Source organism: Patella vulgata, chromosome 5, assembly GCF_932274485.2.
Source record: "Patella vulgata chromosome 5, xgPatVulg1.2, whole genome shotgun sequence".
NCBI lineage: Eukaryota > Metazoa > Mollusca > Gastropoda > Patellidae > Patella > Patella vulgata.
This window is the reverse complement of record NC_065883.2, coordinates 79,933,952-79,957,717: the sequence shown is the minus strand read 5'-3', so window position 1 is coordinate 79,957,717 and position 23,766 is coordinate 79,933,952. Positions and strand designations below refer to the sequence as shown.

General features: G+C 37.1%; 2 protein-coding genes and 1 long non-coding RNA gene across 3 annotated transcripts in view; 1 reads left to right on the top strand and 2 right to left on the bottom strand.

The window, feature by feature from the left end:
• The window catches only part of LOC126822550 (transmembrane protein 179), a 52,540-nt gene that overhangs the window by 11,133 nt on the left and 17,641 nt on the right, over positions 1–23,766 (top strand). The gene's annotated exons all lie outside the window — the stretch shown is intronic.
• LOC126822541 (E3 ubiquitin-protein ligase TRIM71-like) lies at positions 323–2,685 on the bottom strand. The gene has a single exon (XM_050551485.2). It carries the CDS (start codon positions 2,472–2,474, stop codon positions 1,008–1,010), a length of 1,467 nt encoding a protein of 488 aa, XP_050407442.1. The 5' UTR covers positions 2,475–2,685; the 3' UTR covers positions 323–1,007.
• LOC126822563 (uncharacterized) lies at positions 16,478–23,274 on the bottom strand. The gene is made up of 4 exons (XR_007680879.2): positions 23,167–23,274; positions 17,583–17,690; positions 17,197–17,305; positions 16,478–16,700 (listed from the first exon to the last, which is right to left on the bottom strand). It is a non-coding gene; the product is annotated as an uncharacterized LOC126822563 (long non-coding RNA).

The following is a 23,766-nucleotide window of genomic DNA, read 5'->3' as shown; positions in this document are numbered from 1 at the left end:
TTAAAGTGGAGGGGGGAGGGGCACGGTGGCTAGCTAACCTGAAGGTCCAGTGTTCTATCCCTGCATTTGTCGACAAAATTCATCTGGATTTTCCGGCGTCGTTTTTCCCTTGTCAGTGGTGCAGGACGGAGAGGCTGACAAGGACAGCCATCTAGTCATTCGGATGGGACAAAAATCGAGATCCCGTTTACACATTGGCGTGCACCTAAAAGATCCCTTGACAGTTGGAATTCGATATAAGAGTAGCCCAGTAGGAGCAGAACAGTAGGACGTTAAACCCTATTTCATTTCATTAGCCCAGTAGGAGCAGAACAGTAGGACGTTAAACCCCATTTCATTTCATTAGCCCAGTAGGAGCAGAACAGTAGGACATTAAACCCCATTTCATTTCATTAGCCCAGTAGGAGCAGAACAGTAGGACGTTAAACCCCATTTCATTTCATTCCGTTTCTTTCAAGTGGATTTTGGAAGTCAGAGTGGCTCAGGGAGTAATGCGCTCGCTAACCAACTAAACAGTAGGTCGAATGGTCGATCTCGGGGTTGGCTGGGAAAGATCCTTATGATTTTTCAGAATTATGCAAGATGGAGGGCCTGACAGTGAATGGTGTCTAGTGTTTTGGATGGGACAAAAAAACTGCAGTCCTATGTGGGCTTGGAGAATCATTGGCAGGTGGAAACTCCCCCTGTCCAGGCAAATATCTTCCATGGCACACTGCATGGTTTATATATTTTTTATGAGTTCGGCTGATGAAGTAGACTAGGATGTTAAACCCGGTTTCAGTTTGATTTGAATAACTGAAGTGTACTGGATGACCGGGACAATAGGTTATCTCTCGTGCAGCATAATAATTAGATTATTTAAAGTTAATTCATATATAGGTTCAATTATTAGTTTTAATCAGAATAACATTAGTCTAATTATTTACATCTTTCAATGCCTGTTATTTTATTAATTGTTGTTTGAATTGTAAAGTTTCTACAGAATAATCAGAATAACATTAGTCTAATTATTTACGTTTTTTATTATTTACGTTTATTTTATTAATTGTTACTTGAATTGTAAAGTTTCTATGATCATCAATAAATCCACTGACAGGATTACTGAGTCTCTTCCAGTCAATAAGATCAGTATAACAGACCCAATCACCAGGTTCATCAGTCCCATTACATTGTTTAACTACAGATTGTCTATCATCTGTTTTATTTATAACTTTATATGTGACGTCAACATTACATGACGTAATACTTTTATCTTCTACGTCATTCAGGTATAATACAACATATAATGATGACCGGTTGTTAGCTACACTGATACTCCATGTAAAACCTGAAACTACATGTTGTTTACCATTATACCTTCTAAACCTTCCTGGCACAGTATCCACATTAAAAACATCTTCAAACATATTCTCATGACAACTTACAACTTTACCAAGTTGATTAATTAACAAAGTTTTATCTATCTCTGCTACTTGAAACGTTGAATATCTTACATCAGGTATATCCAATTTTCTGCAACAACTTTCATCTTTCTCCTGTCTAACTTTAGGTAATCTTTGTAAAACTTGAACAATCGACGATTCTTCTAAAACATTCACTGAATATTTAACACTAGCTTTTAAATCTTCAGTTTGTCTTTTAATATCCTCCATTAATTTTTTGAGTTTTCCATCAACATCATCATATACATCTTCGTCACAGGATGTTTTCATTTGTTGTTTCATCTGGTCTCCAAGTTCTCTCACCTCTCTACAAATTCTATCAACCTGTTCATCTATCTTGTCACATTCTGTCTTCACCGAATCCTTCACTTCACTGTACTTCAGATTTAAACTTTCACTGAAGTTTTCAAGTTGATCAATGTGGGTTTTTATTTCTTCGTTTAATGTTTTTAATTCTCCTTTGATTTCTTCTCTTACTCTGTCATCTTGTAAATTTAAGAATTGGTGTCCATTATGATCAATGACATAGCAATCAGAACAGACGGCCATTGAACAATCTTTACAGTAAAATTTTACACTCGTCTGTTGATGATTTGGACAGACATCACGTGGACTGGATTCATATTTCACGTCTTCTGTCACGGAGTTGTTTGCCCCTGATTCGGTGCTGAAAGTCAGCAATGCCTCGTATCTAACGACAATATGATCTTTACAGACTTTTAATTTATCATGGGTCGTTTTACAAGAGTCACATAAATATTGTTGACAATCTTTACAACTAAATTTAGATAAACTATTTATACATACGTCACATTGTGGAATGTTAGTGTTTACTTTCGGTTTCAGTTCCTTCACTCCACCCTCTGGTAATGAAGATTCGACACGACACAAAGGACACGGAAAGTGGTCATTAGTGGAGGTTTTGTTCACATAATCTTCTAAACAGATGAAGCAGAACGAATGATTACAGTCCAGTTTTACAGCTTGTTGATAGTCATTCAAACAAATAGTACATACTTCCTGTTCAGCCATGATTGTCTCTTTAGCAATGTTGAAGAATCGTTTGTTACATCAGCTGTATAAAACTACAGAATCAATCAGTTAGTCTAATATAACATACGATATTAAAATCTAAAGAATTAAAACACTATAGTGTACAGTCTTACAGGTAAATAGTCTACTAGATAACTATGACAACAACACATTCTCTTTAGCTGTCAATCACATCACGCGTCGTCTCGAGCGCTTGATATTGCCTTGACCTCGGCGTCATACATCACGTGATCCATGTCAATATAGGACTGTGGAAATAGATAAACAATCACTATCCAAGAAATATTTAAAATATGTCTATACTGGCATGACTTCTTTGTAATTGTTGACATTTGGTTTTAATTAATATCATAGTTATGTTATGTTTATATTGATGGTCAGGGTTCACACTTATATTTAGAATATTATCGACAGGTCACGTGTTATGTATTTTATCGTCAGGTCACGTGTTATTTATATTTAGAATATTATCTACAGGTCACGTGTTATCTATATTTAGAATATTATCGACAGGTCACGTGTTATGTATATCTCGACCTGTATTATCAACACACCTCGTGTAAGATATATTTAGCAGAGTATATCTTTTAATATTATGTCATATAAACTGTTGTTTAATTGTATTCTGCTCTCTGTTGGGTATGTTTACGTAATATATTAATAATAATAATGCTTTATTAATAATAATAAATGATAATAATGAAGTTTTATATAGCGTCTTCTCAATTTTGACACATGTTCAAAACGCTTTTTGTAATGGCTCTACTGGTAAAACTGTTGAAACAGGAAAGTCTTTAGTGCGGATTTAAATTGATTAAAGGTTTGTTGATTCTTGATCTGTTGTTGAAGTTCGTTCCATAATCTAGGACCAGCTGAACTGAAAGACCTAAACCCATATGACTTTAAATTATATCTTGGAACAACTAGTGACTGTTTATTTTGAGAGCGAAGTGATCTAATAGGGTTGTAGTCATATAAGAGTTCAGATAAGTATTGAGGAGCTGCATTATTGCGACATTTATACACTAATGTTAGTATTTTGTATTCGACTCGCGCCTCAGCAGGTAACCAATGTAAAGAAGCCAGCACATTTTGGATGTGATCAAACTTATGTGTCCTTGTTACTATTCGGGCTGCAGTATTAAGAACCTTTTGGATCTTGGCTAGAAGTGCTTGTGGGATTCCATAGAGTAAACTATTACAATAATCAATCCTTGATAAAATAAGTGATCTCACAAGTAGTTTACAAGCGTCAGCAGTGAGATAGTTTCTGATGTTGTATATACAGCGTAGATGATAGTAGCATGTACAGCATACCATATCAACCTGAGTGTCCATTGTCAGAGAAGGATCAAATATCACTCCAAGGTTTCGAACATTTTTGGAGAAATTTATTTCTGAATTACCAATGGTGATTTTAATATCAGGTAGTAACTTGAGTTGTTGTGATGAACCTACTAAAAGAGCCTCTGTTTTATCGTCGTTCAATTTTAGTTTGTTCGCTTTACACAACTGCAGGATATATACACGAGTATGGTAAAGCATACAATACAAAGTACAATACAATAATAAACATCAAAGAACATATTATATCCTTACTTTTATCTACAATAACGTATTTCTCTGTTGGTAAGTCAAAGGTAGAATTAACGGATCAAAGTGTTGGGGGGCTAACCGGTCTGCACCCAGTGGCCCAATATAGACATAAAAGTGGGTTCGTGAAAATAGTGGCTAACACATGTGGAGACGGGGCGGGCTGGGGTATTACACGTGACTTCGGGCTTTCATTCCAACCGTGTTACAGAATAGGGTTAGAATAACCAGCTATTGGGCTACAGGTTGTGTTTTAAACCTAGTTTTCGTCCTATCTGAATGACTATACGTTGCCCCTTGTCCTCCATCCTGCACCACTGACAAGGGGGAACCACGCCAAACAACCCAGATGAACTTCCTAGGCCAATACAGGGATCGAACACGGGACCTCCATGCTAGCTATTTACCGTGGGGTTCCACCTTCTCTAGGGGGGGGGGGGGCAGGGGTTCTCGCCCGGACGAAGGGGGTACCGCATACATATCATATCATATGAGAGCTTCGGGCATATTTTCGGGCATGCAGTAGACAAGAAAAAGACGGGAAACAGGTATAACAGGTATCAATATATTATTCTGCACGTCATATATTGTTGTTTACTCAGCAGATTGGAGAGGGGTGCATAACCTGAATATAGCCAGTTTATGTCTGTTTATTTACGATGCATAAAAATCAGATCATTCTAATGTTAGGTTTTTGAAATACAATTTTAAGAAATTGAGATTGGTGTACCGATAAATTTATTTTATGCCTATTTGCTGATTTCGGGTTTTCGACAATTTTGTATACGCCCACATGTCATATATTGTCGTCGCCCCCGTCTGTCAGTCCACCCGTCTGTTGTCCACGCTCTGGAACGCTAAACGATTAAGGTCACTAGAAGAATAATCCTATTGATTTTCAATGATTTCCGATAGAAATGTTGTATACTAAATGCTAGTGTAAGGCAGAACTGGAAGGCAAATGCTACTGTGGGCGTATGTGGGGGAGATTGGTTGTTCGAATGGTTAGTGCATGTACGTTGCATCATAACGTCTATCGTTGAGTCAACTTGCGTGGTTTCGATTCCCCGGTTGTACGTAACAATGGGTAGGTTCACCCGTCCAACCTCGTGCGTTTTCTCCGGGTCCTCCGCCCCCCCCCCACTGATAAAAACACATGCGCGCAATTGTCCCGAGATGACCCAGTTTGAGTCGAGTGGACGTTAAACCCCATTTCTACCTCTCTCTGTGGGCGTATGTTTCGTTGCCTGCCAATCTATTTTTAAAATCCACAACAGGCCAATGGATAATGTAATATTTATTTTAATTAGAATAGACATCGAAAGGGAACGATTAAAACTTTAAAAATCTAAAAAATAAAAAATGGCCAAACAGCAATTTATCCCAGTTCGCTAGGTTTTGTGTATTTGTTCATTATACTATTGGATGAGTTTTCTAGCTAATGTTACTATTTCACAAACTATAAATGATTGAAACAACATTTATTTATTGTTTTAACTATATGTATTTATCTTTTATAATTAACACGATGTTTCTTGCTATTAATACAGTTCACCATGATGATTCCTGACTGCTGTCTATTACAAACAGGCTGACTACGGGGCTGAGATGTATTATATAAGATTTAGTTAAAGACCTGACTGTTCTCGTTATAATACATGTAGTTCAAAAATAGATAATGTAAGATATAGTTAAACACCTGACTGTTCTCGTTATAATACATGTAGTTCAAAAATAGATAATGTAAAATGAATACTGTATATTGAAATATTCAGTCAAATTACTTTTTGCTGAGTAAAGTTGTGATTGTTTAATTTGTTTTACACGGTATAGCTTAATTAGTCTCGATTGTCAAGTATCATTGCTACGATAATAAAGAAATTTAACACTAAATTGTTAAATGCCATCAATTCATTTTTTTTTAATTTATAAAAACAATGTTTTAGTAACGAGATACCGAAACAAACCAATGACTTATATAAATTGGCCTCAATGTTTGTTTGTTTTTTTTAGAACAAATATTTTATATATATTTCTTATTGATTTGTTATAATATTAGGCCAAGCTGCTCTTTCAATAAAACGCTTCTCTCTTTTCTGTTGACTTGTAAATTAAATGAAATGAAATGGGGTTTAACGTCCTACGGTTCTGTTCTGACTGGACTAATGAAAACGGGTATACGCCATACAGTGTCCAATGAGGGAAATTTTGCCCATGTAGCGGCAATATGGCCTACTTTTATATCGAATTCCAACTGCCAATTTTACGTGCACGCCAATGTATACACGGTGTCCCGGTCAGGCCCCACGTCCTCTGTTGACTTGGACATAGTCAAATAAATCCATGAGTGCAATTACATGATCTAACGCGAGCAATTCCGCCCCGCCCTTTCAGTAAAATTCCCCACCCCCAGTCCACTCTCCCTGGTTGACATTAAAAACGCTACAACTTTTATAGTTTCCAATATTTTTTCAAGATATTTAGAGCACTTAAAAGCGTGCGAACATTCTTTGACTTTTAAGTCTAAAATCGACAATCGTACATATATCCTCTAGATAAGATAAGATAAGATTTTATTGTATCGAAACATCCATTGATGACAGCATACAAAATAAACGTACATAAATTTATAAAAATATGACAAATTATATATATATATTTACAAACAAGATAAATGATAATTTTAATCTAGGTTACACATTTACTAACAGGACAAACAATATGATAATCATCTCAGAATACATATTTACCTCAAACTGGTCTGATAGTGAGACAACATTCAACACAAGTATGATGACTGGGTATAAATATTATAAATACATAAATAACAGAAAGACTTAGTATAGGTATTGACATGGAAATATGGTAGCCTATAGGAATTGTGCGAAGAATTCCTAGCCAAACAAATTATCTGCGATGAGATATCAGACTGTAGTAGACATAGTTCATATTATATTTTAATATGATGCTTGATTAATTGGATGGATTTTACTATATTTACATCACATTTTAATTTCATAAAATTATTTTATAACTAAGATTTAAACGCCTAAACTGTGGACTTGGTTGTAACTAGGCATAATCCGTCGTCAGGTCACTGTTGAATTATGGGACGTTATTGATTGTGACGTCATGATAGAGAGAGAGAGAGAAATGGGGTTTAACGTCCACTCGACACAAACTAGGTCATTTCGAGACTAACATTTGGTTTAATTTTATTTACATAATTCGCTTGCGCGTAGGGGTCTTTAGCAGTGGGAGGAAACCGGAGGACCCGGAGAAAACCCACGAGGTTGGACAGGCGACCCTACTCCTTGCCACGTACAACCGGGGATTCGAAACCACGCCAGTCGACTCAATGACAGACTTTATGATGCAGCGCGCGCACGCTAACCATTCAGCCATCCAACCCCCCACGTCATGATAGCCAGGCTAAGATTTACCTGCCTGTAGTTTATTGACACGTCAATGAAACTGAACTCTGAACTAGGAATAATGAACATTGGTTCAGTTATGTCTTTTTATATTAAAATATTTGAATTATGTCCACTACAGCCCGAAATCGTGTCGCCGATAATTTGTCTGGCTAGGAATTCTCCGCACAGTAGAATCGTTGTCCTTTTTTCACGTCTAAAAGGGTTTATAAGTGCTATTATCAATATCGTGAAAAAAAATATTGGAAACTATAAAACTTGTAGCTTTTTGAATGGCAACCAGGGAAAGATTGGGATGGGGTGGGGGGACGTAATTGCGCTCATGGATTTATTTGACTTGTGTCCAAGTCAGCAAAAAAGATATATTTCTTTAAAAAATGAGACATTGTGGCCAATTTATATTTATATAAGCCATTGGTTTGTTTTGGTATCTCGTTACTAAACATTGTTTTTTAAAAACTGAATAAAAAACAATTATCGTTTCTCTGATACTTGATACTTGACAATCGAGACTAATTAACCTATACCGTATAAAACAAATTAAACAATCACAACTTTACTCAGCAAAAATTAATTTGACTGAATATTTCAATATACAGTATTCATTTTACATTATCTATTTATAAACTACATGTATTATAGCCAGAACGGCCAGGCCCCTGTTTCTCGAAATCTTAACTAAACATAAAATCCAATTCTGATTGGCTAAGCACTAAAATCAATATAATATTATCCAATCAAATTACTAAAATTTGGATTTTATCTTAGTTAAAATTTCGTGAAATAGGCCCCAGCTCCTTAACTAAATCACAAATAAGAAAATGAATAAAACTTTAATTCAGGAAATAGTTTACAACAAATAAAATATTTAGTGAAAACAGTCCTTCCGTGACGGCAATAACATTTCTGTCCAATCGGGCAAAATTATGCCCGGGTGATATAGGCTATGCCTGTTCCCTGATCCCTTTTCATAAATTTGAAATAAAATATTGTTTATAAAAAAATAAAAAAAATAAAAAAAATTGTCTTTGTGTGTATTCCTGATTGTCGACGTAAGTTTCTATTGAATTTAAAACTTAAAAACAATTTTTAAAAAAATACCAACTGTGATGGTTCGCTTAGTGCTGGTCCTAAAAAGTAATATATGACCATGTTTTCATGGAGGGGGTATTATAAATAAAAATAAAACCTCCATTATTCCATTATTCGTTAGGTTTGGGATAGTCAGGCCATTTCGAGCTAGGACTGTTCTCCTAGGACGTTATCGAGTTTTGACCGGTCGCGTCCTTATTTTTCGAGTACTAGTTGCATTTTAGGGGTAACTAGTACACCGGTACTGATGACCTTTCTACACAATAACCCACTATATGATCGTCTGCTAAGAGTGCCTCTAATTTTCACCTCCATATAGATTATTTGTCACGCATGTAGATTCATTTCAAACAACTTTATTTAAAACTAATGCAAAAAGAGGTCAAATTAGTTTTTATTAGAATTATTCCCAGACAAGCTGCGATTGTATTCCAGACCCTTGAAAGTGATAAAAAGTGAGGGCGCTCTTCACATCGCCGCCACAAAACGTAGATAAACTGTATATATTTTAATAAGCATTCATTAGTCCACGCAAAGGTCACATTTTACACTAATTGTAGGGTCGCCTGCCCAGCCTCGTGGTTTTTCTCCGGGCCGTCCGGTTTCCCCCCACTGCTAAAACCCCAACGCAAAAGTGAATTATTGAAATAAAATTGAACCATGTGTTAGTCCCGAAATGACCTAGTGTGTGTCGAGTGAACGTTAAACTCTCTCTCTCTCTCTCTCTCTCTCTCTCTCTCACTCTCTCTCTCCCCCTCTCTCTCTCTCTCGCTCTCTCCCTCTCTCTCTCTCTCTCTCTCTTCTCTCTCTCTCTCTCTCTCGGCTTGAAATGTTATCTAAATTATATAACATACATTATGCAAGATCTAAATCTGCCTATCGAAGTATTTAGTTAGGTTTCAGATGTTAAAGAAATTATTAATTAGACCTTTATTTTTTACATGACAGGTTCAATAGCAACCCTGTAGACTCTCGGATAGCTTGGATACAGCTCGGATTTAAACAGTCGTCTATTTAAAATTAAATTAATAAACGGCGGACCAAGACCAAGCTAACGTTTACCGTTAGTTACTGACGTCACTACCAGAGACTGGCGATGAAGTACCTGGCAAGCGAGGATACCATAGTCATTGGTGGAGTTATCGTCTGTCAATCAAAGGATCGGATATACTCGTAGATGGTGCGGACACAGTTGATGCCCATTTCTAGTCCAAACTTCCAACAGTAACAACTCCGTTCAGAAAAAGTAATTTGACTGAAATTTTCAATATTTTCTTTTTTATCATCTATTTTTGAATTAAACTCTTTATAAAGCTCTTAACCTTTAATTAGCCATAATCTGTAATTAACCATAATCAACTCTGGGTGTCATCGCTAGCCTGCGATATGTTAATTACTGTTGTCCTCTAAATGTATGTTTAGTTGCCATTTTTGTTTTCTTTATTGTTTGTTTGATATTTCTTTATTATAAGCTTATATAATATGATATATATGCACTTGGTAAATATTATTACTGTGTAGTTGCTAGTTTTATAGAGTAGGAGGGACATGTTGAAAATTAGATCTTGTGTACTAAATATGTTCCCTCAGAAAATAAAGTCATTAATATTATTATAATGGATTTGAAGACATTTTATGATGGATAATTTAACATAAAAATAGATAATCGAGACTTTGTTTATAATAACACCAACGTTAATAATGATGATCGAGGCTAGTCTAAAATTGAATAGCTAATGTCTCGGTATTTGAGTGAAATTTTAGTATCTTTGTTCATTATCTATTTTGTTTTCTGTTATAGCGAGAACTGTCAGCTCTTTTTCTAATCTTACCCAATGATCCTTTAGAGTCAATAACCACTTCATATGAAAATGTTCAACATACATTCTTACCCAATGATCCTTTAGAGTCAATAACCACTTCATATGAAAATGTTCAACATACATTCATGGCACTCGGCAAACCTCAACAGATTCCTGTACCCTATATCTAATCTCGGCTGTATGACCAAGTCCGCCATTAGAACTACTTTCAAGTTCCCGGATTACAATGGCGTTGTCCATGACGACTAATGACGTTATTGATGACGACGTATTTGAAGAATGTTTTATCATACAAATTTTCAAAGTTTGAAGCTGTTTTTCTTTCAAGTTTATCCGATTTTCTTTAGACAAGGACAAATTTGCACTGAAAATTCTACACACGCTTCGAACGACGCAATTTTGAGAACTTCTTTCTAAACGCGGGCAAGTTTCCCTTATAAGTAAACCGGTGCCGCATCGCAAAAAACATTGTCTGCGATATCACCTCGGTGGAAGCGGACGTAAAATACAACTAACACTAACTAAGCATCGCAAATGTATAGGCGTAGGTGCATATCACTTACTGTCATACAGCCGAGACTAGATGTAGGGTTCCGGAATCTGCCGAGGTTTGCCGAGTGACATTCATGGTTATTCTAGATTCCTCATGCCAGTGTATATGAGGCACCCCGCCCCTCCCCAAATTGTGAGGCGCCCCATAATGATCACACGATTAACCCCACAGCTCGATGAATGGGGCACACAAAACGGCATTATTGATGGGGTGCCTCAACCCGGAATGGCGCCCATAATGCCGAGATTGGTGGGCCGGCCACGAGGATAATAAATCATCATTGTTTTTTTTGGCTTTCGGTCACCGCGGTCCAGGAAACCAGTTAACCACACATTATGCATAATATTCCATTCCTTTCATACCTCTAGCTATTTTCGTATTTTTTGTTTTGTTTTAGCTTTTATTTGCTTTGTGTTTATATTTGTTCTGCTAAATGAAATATAGTAGCCTATAGCCTTAAACCGACGCTATCTGTATGATGTTACACACTGTGATTGTAATGTGTTAACTATGTACTATGTACTATCTGTATGATGTTATACACTGTGATTGTAATGTGTTAACTATGTACTATGTACTATCTGTATGATGTTATACACTGTGATTGTAATGTGTTAACTATGTACTATGTACTATCTGTATGATGTTACACACTGTGATTGTAATGTGTTAACTATGTACTATGTACTATCTGTATGATGTTACACACTGTGATTGTAATGTGTTAACTATGTACTATGTACTATCTGTATGATGTTATACACTGTGATTGTAATGTGTTAACTATGTACTATGTACTATCTGTATGATGTTATACACTGTGATTGTAATGTGTTAACTATGTACTATGTACTATCTGTATGATGTTATACACTGTGATTGTAATGTGTTAACTATGTACTATGCCGTTATTGATTACTTTGAAATAAAGATTTTTTAAAAACCAAAAAATAAAAAGCAAAAAAAGAGAGGTAAATCTGCCTATTGCAGGTCTTTCTTTAGGTCTGAAATGTTATATAAACTATTAATTAGACATCTATTAACATGAAAAGACCTTAATCAACTCTCGATACCATATTATGTGTCGGATTTTCACTGGATTTGAATCCGGTCTGCTGTTCAACACTCATTGATGATTAACCGCAAAACTGGATAATCGAGACAATGTTAATTATCGTAAACAACGGCAACAATGGCAATCGAGGCTACAGTGATTTTAAAATAAGGTTTTAGAGTAAAGCAATTTGACTGAAATTTTTAGCATATTCTCTTTACATTATCTAGTTTCTAACTATTATAGTGAGAACTGCCAGCTCTTTATCTAATCTTCCATAATGTATCTTTAAACATGGTGTATTGTCTACCATTTTTGTCGCCCTTCCTTGCTGGTGCCTGCTTTGTCCATTAATTGTGATGTGTTTAAAACTTCATTTTGAAAAAATACAAATTTGTTTTATGGTTTATTATTGATAATATTTGGAATTAAATTTGTTAGGTGTTTATATTGGTCGCACTTTTCTCTCAAATTAAAAATAAATTGTTTATTGGAAATTAAACATAAACATTCTTATAGCTGTAATAATATAATACCAAGTACGAAAAATCCAACCATTAGTGAAATTCGAAGTCCTAAAAAATAGTGTACTCAGCAAAATTAATGTACGGTTGACCATTTACATATACGAGGTGTATTAGTGGTAACGTGTGTCCAGAAGAGTAAACTTATCATGTCTGGCGCCACACCATTAGACGAAATCTCGGTAAAATAGTGCATATGAAGAACAGTGATAACACATAATTTATGAAAATAGTATAAGCGTCACTTAAAGGAGCTAAATCGCTAATATTTGGGACCTAGAAATTGCCACAAATGGGTCGCAACGCATATAATAATGTAATATGAATGTGTATGAACTGATTTACATTCAATCGTTTCCGTTTTAACTCTAATTTCAAATCAGTTATGTTCGACGAAATACGCCAGAAGTCTCAATCAAATTGCAATCTCTTGCGTCTGGTTATTCCAGTCTACACCGATAGTATTTATTGCGCATGTTCTCCAGATAAGAATATGACGTCACTGTTTGACATGACACGTGAAATATGTCATATACCGGTACGTATTCAATGAGATACTTCACAAAATCCTCTGATGGACATGACGTTGGTTTCTCCGACAATTGATTATAATTCTCCGTAAAAATGCCTATATTTATTATGGCCTACATGTAAATAACAGTAGATTGACATATTTCTTACTAAACTGATAATGGGGGGGGGGGGGGGGGGTGGATGGCCATATAAAAACCATGACTGATTGTTCAAGTGGTGTAGCTGTAGTTTTATCAGACAGGTTATCGAGTATATTATAGGGGCGGCATGGAGGGGGGGGGGGCAAGATGGCATCTGATTCTAGCGGATGACCCGGAGTTACACAGGCTAGACCAAATTTCTTAAGGCCAACTTAAGATTTGGTTAAGGGTGCCGCTGAGATGTAAATAGGGCAGGTGATTGTTGGCGAGATTGAAGGTTAGGGTTAGGGTAAGTGTTAGGGTTAGGGTTGGAATAAGCTCTAGCCTTGTCTACATCTCGTGACACATTTTAAATTAATGGTCATATTTTCCTTTTGGGTATGTCATTTACATGTATTCGATGTTGCTGGATTCAATTCTGTTCTAAAAAATAATGAATTTTGAGAATCCATGACGGCAGAATTTCAAAATGGCCACCACAATGAAATCCTAAATGGCTGAATATTATTTAATTAATTAGTCTTCATTTCGACTAATTACGAACAGCTCAGATAGTGTAAATTCAAACCGACAATCAAAATCTATTCTAACATGGCCATTTTTTGCCAGGCAAAATGTCCCTCATACAACGCCGGATTAACCATGGTGGGGGCCCTGGGGCCTGGAACATGTGGGGGGCCCCTGATCACCAACCGCAGAGCTGTGGACCGCGAGCGCAAAAGTCGCGAAGCCCCGCAAGTTAATTTTCTGCCAGAAAATTAGCGCATTCTGGCGTTATTTCAGTGGACCAATCAATGCGAGTGCTATAAAATGATGGCATTTCTAGAGGAGGGGGCTGGACGCAACCGATATTTTTGTGGGGGGCCCTCTAATGTTGGGGGCCCTGGGGCCTGTGCCCCATGGTGCCCCATGGTTAATCCGGCGTTGCCCTCATGGCACACTGTATGGCGGGTGCCCGTCTTCATTAGCCAAGTCCGAGCAGAACAGATGAACGTTAAACACTATTCCATATCATTTCATTTCATTTCTACAACACGTTCTCATCCGTTGGTATTTGTCATCATGGAGTTAGGGAGCAAGAGAAACGAGGTTTAACGTCCACTCGACACAAACTAGTTCATTCCGGGACTAACAAATGCTTTCAGTTTTTTCGCTTTCCACGCAAAGTCTTTAACAGTTGTAGGAAACCGGAGGAAGCCTTCGAGGTTGGACAAGCGATATAAACCGATCAATCGTATGTTATTTTACAGCTGCAAACGAAAATGTTTCCAGAAAACCAATGTATTGTTAGTTAGTTTACAGCTACAAACGAAATAGTTTCAGTTTTATCCAATAAACCTTTTATTGCCCGTCTGCGTAAAATTATATGGCGTTAAAACGTGTTAGAAATTTCCGTATTACATGGCTCTGATGCCCCCCCCCACCGCGTCTAGAAAATTTTGAAATTTGTCAATGCCGAGAACGCTGTTTAAAGCGCCTCTAGCATTCCAAATTCCAACATAAAACCATTTAAAATAAATGATAATGAAAGAGAAAAAACCTGATTATTCACAAAGTGTATCATGAACAATTCATCTCATAAAAAATTCTTTTTAATTCTATCATTTAAAAATGGGGGGTTGGATGGCCGAATGGTCAGCACGTGCGCGCTGTACCATAAAGCCTGTCATTGAGTCAACTGGCGTGGTTTCGAATCCCCGGTTGTACGTGGCAAGGAGCAGGGTCGCCTGTCCAACCTCGTGGGTTTTCTCCGGGTCCTCCGGTTTTCCCCCACTGATAAAGAGAGAGAGAGAGAGAGAAATAATGGGGTTTAACGTCCACTCGACACAAACTAGGTCATTTCGGGACTAACATATGGTTTTTAATTTTATTTCAAAAATTCGCTTGCGCGTAGGGGTCTTAAGCTGTGGGAGGAAACCCACGAGGTTAGACAGGCGACCCTACTCCTTGTCACGTACAACCAAGGATTCGAAACCACGCCAGTTGACTCAATGACAGGCTTTATGATACAGCGCGCACGTGCTAACCCCCCCCCCCCCTCCCACTGCTATAGACCCCTACGCGCAAGCGAATTATTGAAATAAAATTAAACCATGTTAGTCCCGAAATGACCTAGTTTGTGTCGAGTGGACGTTAAACCCCATTTTTCTCTCTCTCATTTAACTATGAATAGACTGGTAAAAAGGTTGAACACATGGGTATACATCTATACCACAGAAAAGGGCAGGGTACCAATTGTATAGCCGGGTATCAGGGTTCCGGCGCCCCTAGCAGAAATAATAAATTAAACCAAGTGCGAACAATCTAAACCTTTAGCTGCCTTTTCAGTACGCTCATGTCTGACGTTGCCCAATTAAATGTAACCATTGCCTACTGATCCGTCAACAAGACACCATCATTAAATAATTCTATATTCTTCAAGCCTTCGAAAATGAGATGAAATGGAGTTTAACGTCCCACGCCGGAAAATCTAGATGAACTTTCTCAGCCAATGCAGGGATCGAACACCCGACCTCCAGGCTAGCGAGCCAGCGCCTTACCCACTTAGCCACGCGATCCCCTCTTAGTACACGTTAAAGGCAATAACGTCATAATCAGTACGTGTAGCACCGGAGGTGGAGTTAATTACCCAGTATTTTTGATATAATGCATGTACATACAATTTTAGCGGGGATCGCGGTGGCTCGTTAGTCTGGAGGTCGGGTGTTCGATCCATGCATTGGCCGAGAAAATTCATCCAGATTGTCAGTGATGTTGGACAGAGGGCCTGACAAGGACAGCTGTCTAGTCGTTGGGAAAGTAGCCTAGCAGTCCATCGCCACCAGGCCTATGTCTCTCCCCAGTCTGAGCTATGCCTTTTCACCAAATGTCAGCCTCGGTAGATCCCTAGCCGCCAACCCTGAACAGACATACGACAGTTATGAATAGATTATGGAAAGGTGATATTTGTCATTTTCATCCTTCACATCGTCTGATGTGTCAAACATTATATACAGCACCTAGTTAAGGTGTCCAACTATTGATACGTTCAATCAAATAATGGACGTCAGCAATGATTGGTGTTTAACGATATGTAACGGAATATATAACTCAGTTTGAAACGGAATATATAACTCAATTTGAAACGGAATATGTAACTCAATTTGAAACGAAATATGCAACTGAATAAACATAAACCCAAGTAGAAATCTTATTTCATACATGATTTACATTCTAAATTTTCTTCTTTCCGGAAAGGATATGGAACTACCCTACTATAATCAAATCAGTGTATTCAACATATTAACCTAGACGCATAGTCAAAATAATTATTTTATTGGCAATGTTACTCCATTCCTTAAGGACACATCTTTTTCATGCAGATGCTGGAAGGGTTGGTCCTTTTCACAAACTGGAAACAACAATTGGGCAGTCTCTTTAGGACACATCCTGGGATCTGGAGAGCACTAGGAACAATTCTGAAAGAAAGGAACCATATTTGCATAACATTTGACGGAAGGTAACAGTGGTGGCAGTGGTATTCGTAAAAATATTTATTATTATTATTATTATTATTAACTTTTGTGTTTATTTTAATAAAAATCAATTATAAATTGTTGGTTAAACAGCTGTTTTGAGTAATTGATGTTACGCCTAGTTTGTGAGATTTTGGGACTCGGAAGTCAGCACCTTAACGTTGTATCCATCTTGACCCCCCCCCCTCCCACGCTGATTCAATTCCTGGACACGCACTTGCATGTAATTTTAATTCTTGATTTCGTTTTCAGCCAAAGATGTCAACTGTTGAACCGACAGCAGCATTGGCTTGAGCTATAGACCTAGAATTCTGCCCATGATAAATTGTTTTAACCTGTTAACTGATCTATCCCACAATACTGAATTAAAATGTATTCTTATCTTACAAGCTAAACACATATTCGACCCTAAGGTTGTATCTTAAAAAATCAATCGTACCCACAAAAATGTAAAGCATTCTTATTACAAGTATACCGCACACATTCAGTGTAGGAAATCCTAGACTCTCCAACTTCTAAAGTACCTGCAGATGTTTCACATGTTGAACCTGTAATAAAAATAAAATGAAGGAAGCATGAAATGAAATGGGGTTTAACGTCCAACAGAAAGCTGTGGAAGGAGACCGGAGGACCCGCGGAAAAAAAACAATCACGAGTTTGTCATTGACCCTAGTACCTATCACGTACAAGAGAGAGGTCGAAACTACGCCAGTTGACCCAGTAACACACCTTATGATAAAGCGCGCCGACGCTAACCATTCAGCTATCCAACCTCTCGCGACCTGTTTAAATAAAATGTTTTCTAGTTTGTGAATGTCTACTTACTATTTGGATCCCTAGCCTTAGCAGCACAAGCTCCTTCGATTTCATAAACTAACATCGCCAAACACCCAACACCAAGCAATATACTAGCACACTTCATCTTCGGAAAAACTAAAAAATCAATTTTCATCTAATGAGACCAGTATCACACAGCATTTGGGAAATATTCCCCTTTTCTCTTCAGTTACTTCCCGCCTGTATCACTACTGTTTGTAATCTGACTAAAACACAGATCCTATTTCGTTTCGTTTGTTATAGTTCAAAATTTCGTTTTACTTGTCTTTACTCCACTAGAATCTGGAAGAGTTGTTATCATTGACGTGTTCTGGGTGATGTGAAGGATAGCCAATGAAACGGTCTGTTACGGCGAGCTTTTGGCCTGAGGTGTACGGAACTGTGGGCAATCAAAGGTGAGATTGGGACTTTCATGTGGTTCAATTTAATTTCATTCAGTTACCTATGCGTGGGAATAAACCGGTAGACCCTTAGAAAAACCCAACAGATGGACAGGCTACCCTACTACCGGTGGTCGGTAACAATGATTAGCCATGTCTATCGTATATTTAATATTTGCTGACGCCAAGATTGTTCTGTTCTTTAAGCAATTTGTCACCAACCACAAATGAAAAGCTGACCCCTCTTCGTTCTGAGATGATAATTTGGGATGTTACAAAATTTCTCTCCTAATCAAAGCATACTGTCCCTGTTAGCCCAGTCGTTGCGGTAGCACGTTAAACTGGCATGCTAATGCGTACATGAGATTAGATCAACTGTTCCTTGAGACCCCCCTTCCTGCACAAATGGCATGGGGAAACCACGCCAAAAAAGCGCGACTAAAACCTGAAACGACCGAGTTTTCTCTAACTAACTAAGCCAGCGCGGTTCCATGAATCTGTTATGTTGTTCACTTTTTGTAAATATAACTTATTCATCCAAAACGATATTTTTTATGTATATACGTACATGTAGTCAGATGTTCGACTTGTCTATACCGATATGGTGTTAATCCTATAAACAATGGAGTTAATTAGAATTGTTTAATTAATAGGATTAACCACTTTGGTAACAAGTTTCTATAGTTTTAACTTGGCAACGTAGGATATATAAATCCAAGAAACGTGTCTACTAGCCATAAACTTATTACCAGTTGTTCCTACTCTTTAGTTCCAGCCCCGTATAGCATAGAGACTGATTACTAGGCAGAGATCGTCCTTACATTAAATCGAATAAAACTTACCCTGGATTTCAACTTTACAGCACCCAAGGGATATTCTCTGTAAAATGATATTAAATTCAAACAACACGATATTTATATACTTTTGTTATGAACATCTGCTGTGTATGTGTCATCATTTTATTCTTTGATACCACTAAATATCACTGTATTGATTATGTTCATCAAAAAAAGAGTTGGATGACAGGTCGAACCTATTTACAGTTAATAACTCACAAATTGAAACAAAATGCTATTATCAAAGCGAACTACTCAAATGGACAAAACCGGCTATAGGTCAGTCATCAAGTACCTGCAACTGAAAGTCCACGATAAAGAAGTGGGCTGCAGAATTTAAGTGTGGCAGAACGAGAGCCTTAAAGTTACAATTTCATATTTTCTAAGAAAGTCAAAACATAATTATTTCTATGTCTTTTGCTGAATAGGTTGTCAACTCACTATTATACGATCATAGGTTATCTTTCTCACACTTAGAAATCTTCACACCGGAAATAATAACACAATTACCTCGCAATTACCTCCCTTGTTTTCCTATTCCCCCAATTTCTCAACTAGCAATAGTGAATTATAGGATTAATAGGATTATTCTTTAACAAGCTAGGACTGTTTATGGATACCATCTATTTTAGGGCTTTATTTTAATACATTTTAAAAATATGAAATTGTAACTTTAACGATTACTCTCGTCCTGGAAGGTCATCAATAGAACCCATTCAAGAAAACATTACCCGGTTGCATGACATGGCGATGACTGATCGACGATTGACCACTCGACATATTGTCAGTGTTGGGCGCATTATCGCCAACGAGTCAGGAATGGCAAAAGTTTCTGCACGAATGGTGCCAAATATCTTTACTTTGGATCAGAAACGTGCCAGAGACCCGTTTCCTAAAATGAAAAAGGAACTAGCCGGTCGTCAGCTGTGAGCGATTATTTTAGGGTGACTGAATCAAATTTCGTCCTGGCCGGCATCCATCCCTAGCAAAAGTGTGTACACCTCGAAGACTACGTAGAAAAATAATTGGAAACCATGACTGCGAACGTTTTTTTTTTACAGATAGACTTAGAACTTTTCAGCCAGCTCTCGCATATGTTATAGAATATAACATAATTTATAGTATGAATATTCGCCCACTATGCCAGGCGGTGAATACAGCAACTTCAATGTGGTCCAATATAGCCTAACTCAGGTGATTGACCTAAATTCCAAACAATCAATCAATTGTCGCGGGAATGATGATAATAGACTACACTGTAGCCAACATACCTATATTTAGTCCTGGATCTGACTATGGTTCTGTAGGAAAGTTTTAGTAGGGAGAATTTTTTTGAAGAGATGTTTAGTAGGGGGGCTTAGTCAGTATTTTGGACTTGGGTGGACACTCACCATGTGGTAGGGTATTCCCCTATGACGTCATCAAAGATGGCCGCCGACGTTATTTCAATTTTATCCTACCTGCTATAGTTTCAATAATAATAATAATGCATATTTATAAAGCGCCAATCCATCCACAAATGCATGCTCTAGGCGCGTACTATGTACTCTATGGTCACTATTTACACACATATCCGGGCAGACTCTAGCTAAAATACACTGGTAAATAAATGAGTATTTAGTTTTGCTTTTAAAGATTCAAATGATGGAACTGTATTAAGGTGATGGGGTAAAGAATTCCACAATATAGGTGCACGGTACTGGAATGTTCTCGAACCGAAAGTTTGTAGATTATACTTTGGAAGCACAAATCTTGTGATCTTAAAGGGACAATCCCGATTTGAACAGAGTCTCAAAAATAAAAGTCCGAGTACGTAGGAAATTTAAGCGCGGGGTGTTATCTCGCTTCTCAGCCGAGAAGGCTGTGATGGTCCCCAGCTTCCCAATGATTTCTACTTCCCAGTGTCTCAATGCATATCTAAAGAAAATTAAACTGGCTCTTTCTTATATAAAGGTGATACATACATGAGTCAGTTTTGAGCCCCGGGAAATTGACCAGGCTCTTCCCCTACCGGATTGGCCAGTTGCAAAGACGATACCCTGGATATAAACACGGTGGTACTTATATGGGCATCTAGAAAGATGGCTAAACACGTTTCTAAAGCATGGGATTAGCAGACTATGATGTCATTGCCCCATTTTAAACTTCCAGACATATTTTTGTTAGCCTAGATTAACAATAAATAACACTGTTTCAACGTCAAGGTAATTTCACTGTCATATTGTTCGTTTTCTTCCACTTTAACCTAAACACAGAAAAATATAACTGAAGTGTTCCTGAATGACTCAAGTGTCCTAATTTCAAAATATTATTACATTACACTTAATATTGTTACAGTTCAGTTTCACTTTAACTTCGCCAATTCATCATCTTGGATTTCCATTGTTCAATTTCAGCTGTCATCGTCTTCTTCTTCTAAGTAAGGTATTTCGTTTGTCACAAGTTCCAACTTCTAAGTAAGGTATTTCGTTTGTCACAAGTTCCAACTTCTAAGAATTTTTAATCGGCACTTCTTTTGACGACTTGTGTTGGGATAAATTTATTCATCCTCAAATCAAACATGTCATTGTTATCAGATCAAAAACTAAGTAGTCCTAATCTAAAACTGTATTTAAATATTAACCTAAGAGTATTTCTTAACCTTATTATTAACTTTTATTCTTAATTAAAATTAACTTCTGTTGTATTAATACACTGCGAGGTGTCTCTTTAATCATCAGAATTCAAAAACAGTATCAAATTACCTTTGACCTCTTAACCCTAATGATGAGAATTTCTGCTTAGGCTAAGAAGCGATAAGCAATTTGATTGGTGAAGACTTTGGAACATAACAACTCTGCTTTTAATTGAGGTAGAATGTTTAAACTTGATGAAGATGTTCATCAGGTGAATGTCTTGCCTGAGTTCAATGATTAACATTTCGAGCTAACGTTAATCAATTTCATTGGTCAATGCCTTTGAGCAAGGTAATCTTTATTCTATCTTATAGAGAGTGATGAAACTTAGTGTATAGTTTGATTCCTCGATACTTTTGAAAAAAATGAATGTGCGATTAATTAATATGTATCATCTATTTATTTTGGGATATCGGCGGGGGACATCAGCCTCACTGTTGGCTTGTTTATACTTTTGATGGCCTACTCTACATGATTTTGTTAATATTCTTTTGTAAATATTGCTCTACTGTTTTCAAATTTCATTTGTAACTTCTTTAACTTCTGTTATAAAGGGTAAAATGTAAGACAGGCCTCCTGGCCTAATTTTCAACCCTTTGAAAATAAAGTTATTATTATTATTATTATTATTATTAAGATCTGACAAATCATAGTGTGGGTTCACGCCAGGGGTAAAAAAACGGACTTTTGACCCTATCACGCCAGACATTGCTTAATCAATCAGCGCTGACGTTTCTAGTGGTTTACCAACTGTTCCTAGCAGTAAAGACAAGTAAAACGAAATTTTGAACTATAAAAACCAAACGAAATAGGATCTGTGTTGCAATCAGATTGAGTTTATTCATCCCTTGATTCCGTGAAATAGAAACAAATTTTGCCACCAAAGCTGGTTTGAATACTGTTTGGTGCGAAGTGAACGTACCGTTTTCTGCGTGCCTAGTTTGTGATATTTTAGTATGTTTAGGGTAATAACGTGTCTTAAAATGTTTCTATTATAAAGGTAACAATTATTATCGTGATACATATATATATGTAGATTTTATTAACGCTAGGTATATATTCAGGCTATGGACTAGGTAGAAATTAGCCCGATTTTCTTCAAATTTCGGAATGTGACCCCACAAGTATTACATTTGTGTTGTGTCATCAACTTGTCAAAGACGATACCTTGCATACTCCTCGCAGTGTCCCGTTTGATTACAGCTAATCCCACTACGCACTGCTGGAAAGAGGGAAAATTCTTGTTCTAAATTATGATTTGGTCAATAGTCCGATTAACTACCAATCGCTAACTGCGTTACAAAGGCATTACCCTTAAAACAGGGTGTCAAATTGGGCCAAATATGTTTAGGGGAGACTCCAGATTAAACGAGGGATTGTCATGTTGCTGTACTCAAGTGATAGATTTGATTAAACGGGAAGAATAGACACACTCCCTCAAAAGTTCAAGTATCAGAAGCCAATCCAGCAATGGCCAGAGAGGGATATCTCGGGCCATTGCTCCAGGAATATGATACCTTGTAGTCTAATTATCTGACCCAGATGGTGTGGTGTATCGGGTATATTAAGTGTCATATTAAACTGCTCTATATTTACTGTCTGTTCCAAGAGATACCCCGACTCTCAAATTCCTTGCCATTTCTTCAGTTTTTAATTTAAACGGACAAAATTAGTGACATACCTGAAATTGTCATCCCGTTGCTCTCTTCGTCGAGCCCTAACGTCTAAAACTTCGATAAGATCCACTCTCCTCTTGAAAATTTCACATATTTCGACATCGTTTCTTTCTCAAAATATCAACATTACCAGTGCGTCTGCGTATAGGGTAGACATATATCTCTTAATCGGGTACATTCGGTTAGAAATATTTAGTGAAGGAAAATTCGCCCGTTTCTTTTGCGGCAGTAATACTTAGGTTTTAGACTGTGGATCATGTTTTTTGGTCGGATTAATATTATATTATAAGCAACTCGGTTTTTGGGAGCAAGGTCTAGAGATATGGCATTTTTATAAATACTTTATTAGTTTTCCAAAAGTACATAGGTTCTGATCAGCTGTATATAAATATTCAAAATATATTTGTCCAGATTATTTCCCTTTGGATTATCCGATTGACACAGAATCAACGGCATAGTATACATGTTGGCGGTAGCTATAATAATAATTGATACGAAATATTATCTTATCTCAAATTAGCTGATATATATATCTGGATAGTCCTCGTAAATATGCAGAGCAAGGCGGGAATCGATTTTCGTACTCCGTTTTCCCGCAAATGTTA

Bases quoted from the DNA above. Each gene is read 5' to 3' on its own strand.
- LOC126822541 (XM_050551485.2), bottom strand. From the start codon at position 2,474: ATGGCTGAACAGGAAGTATGTACTATTTGTTTGAATGACTATCAACAA.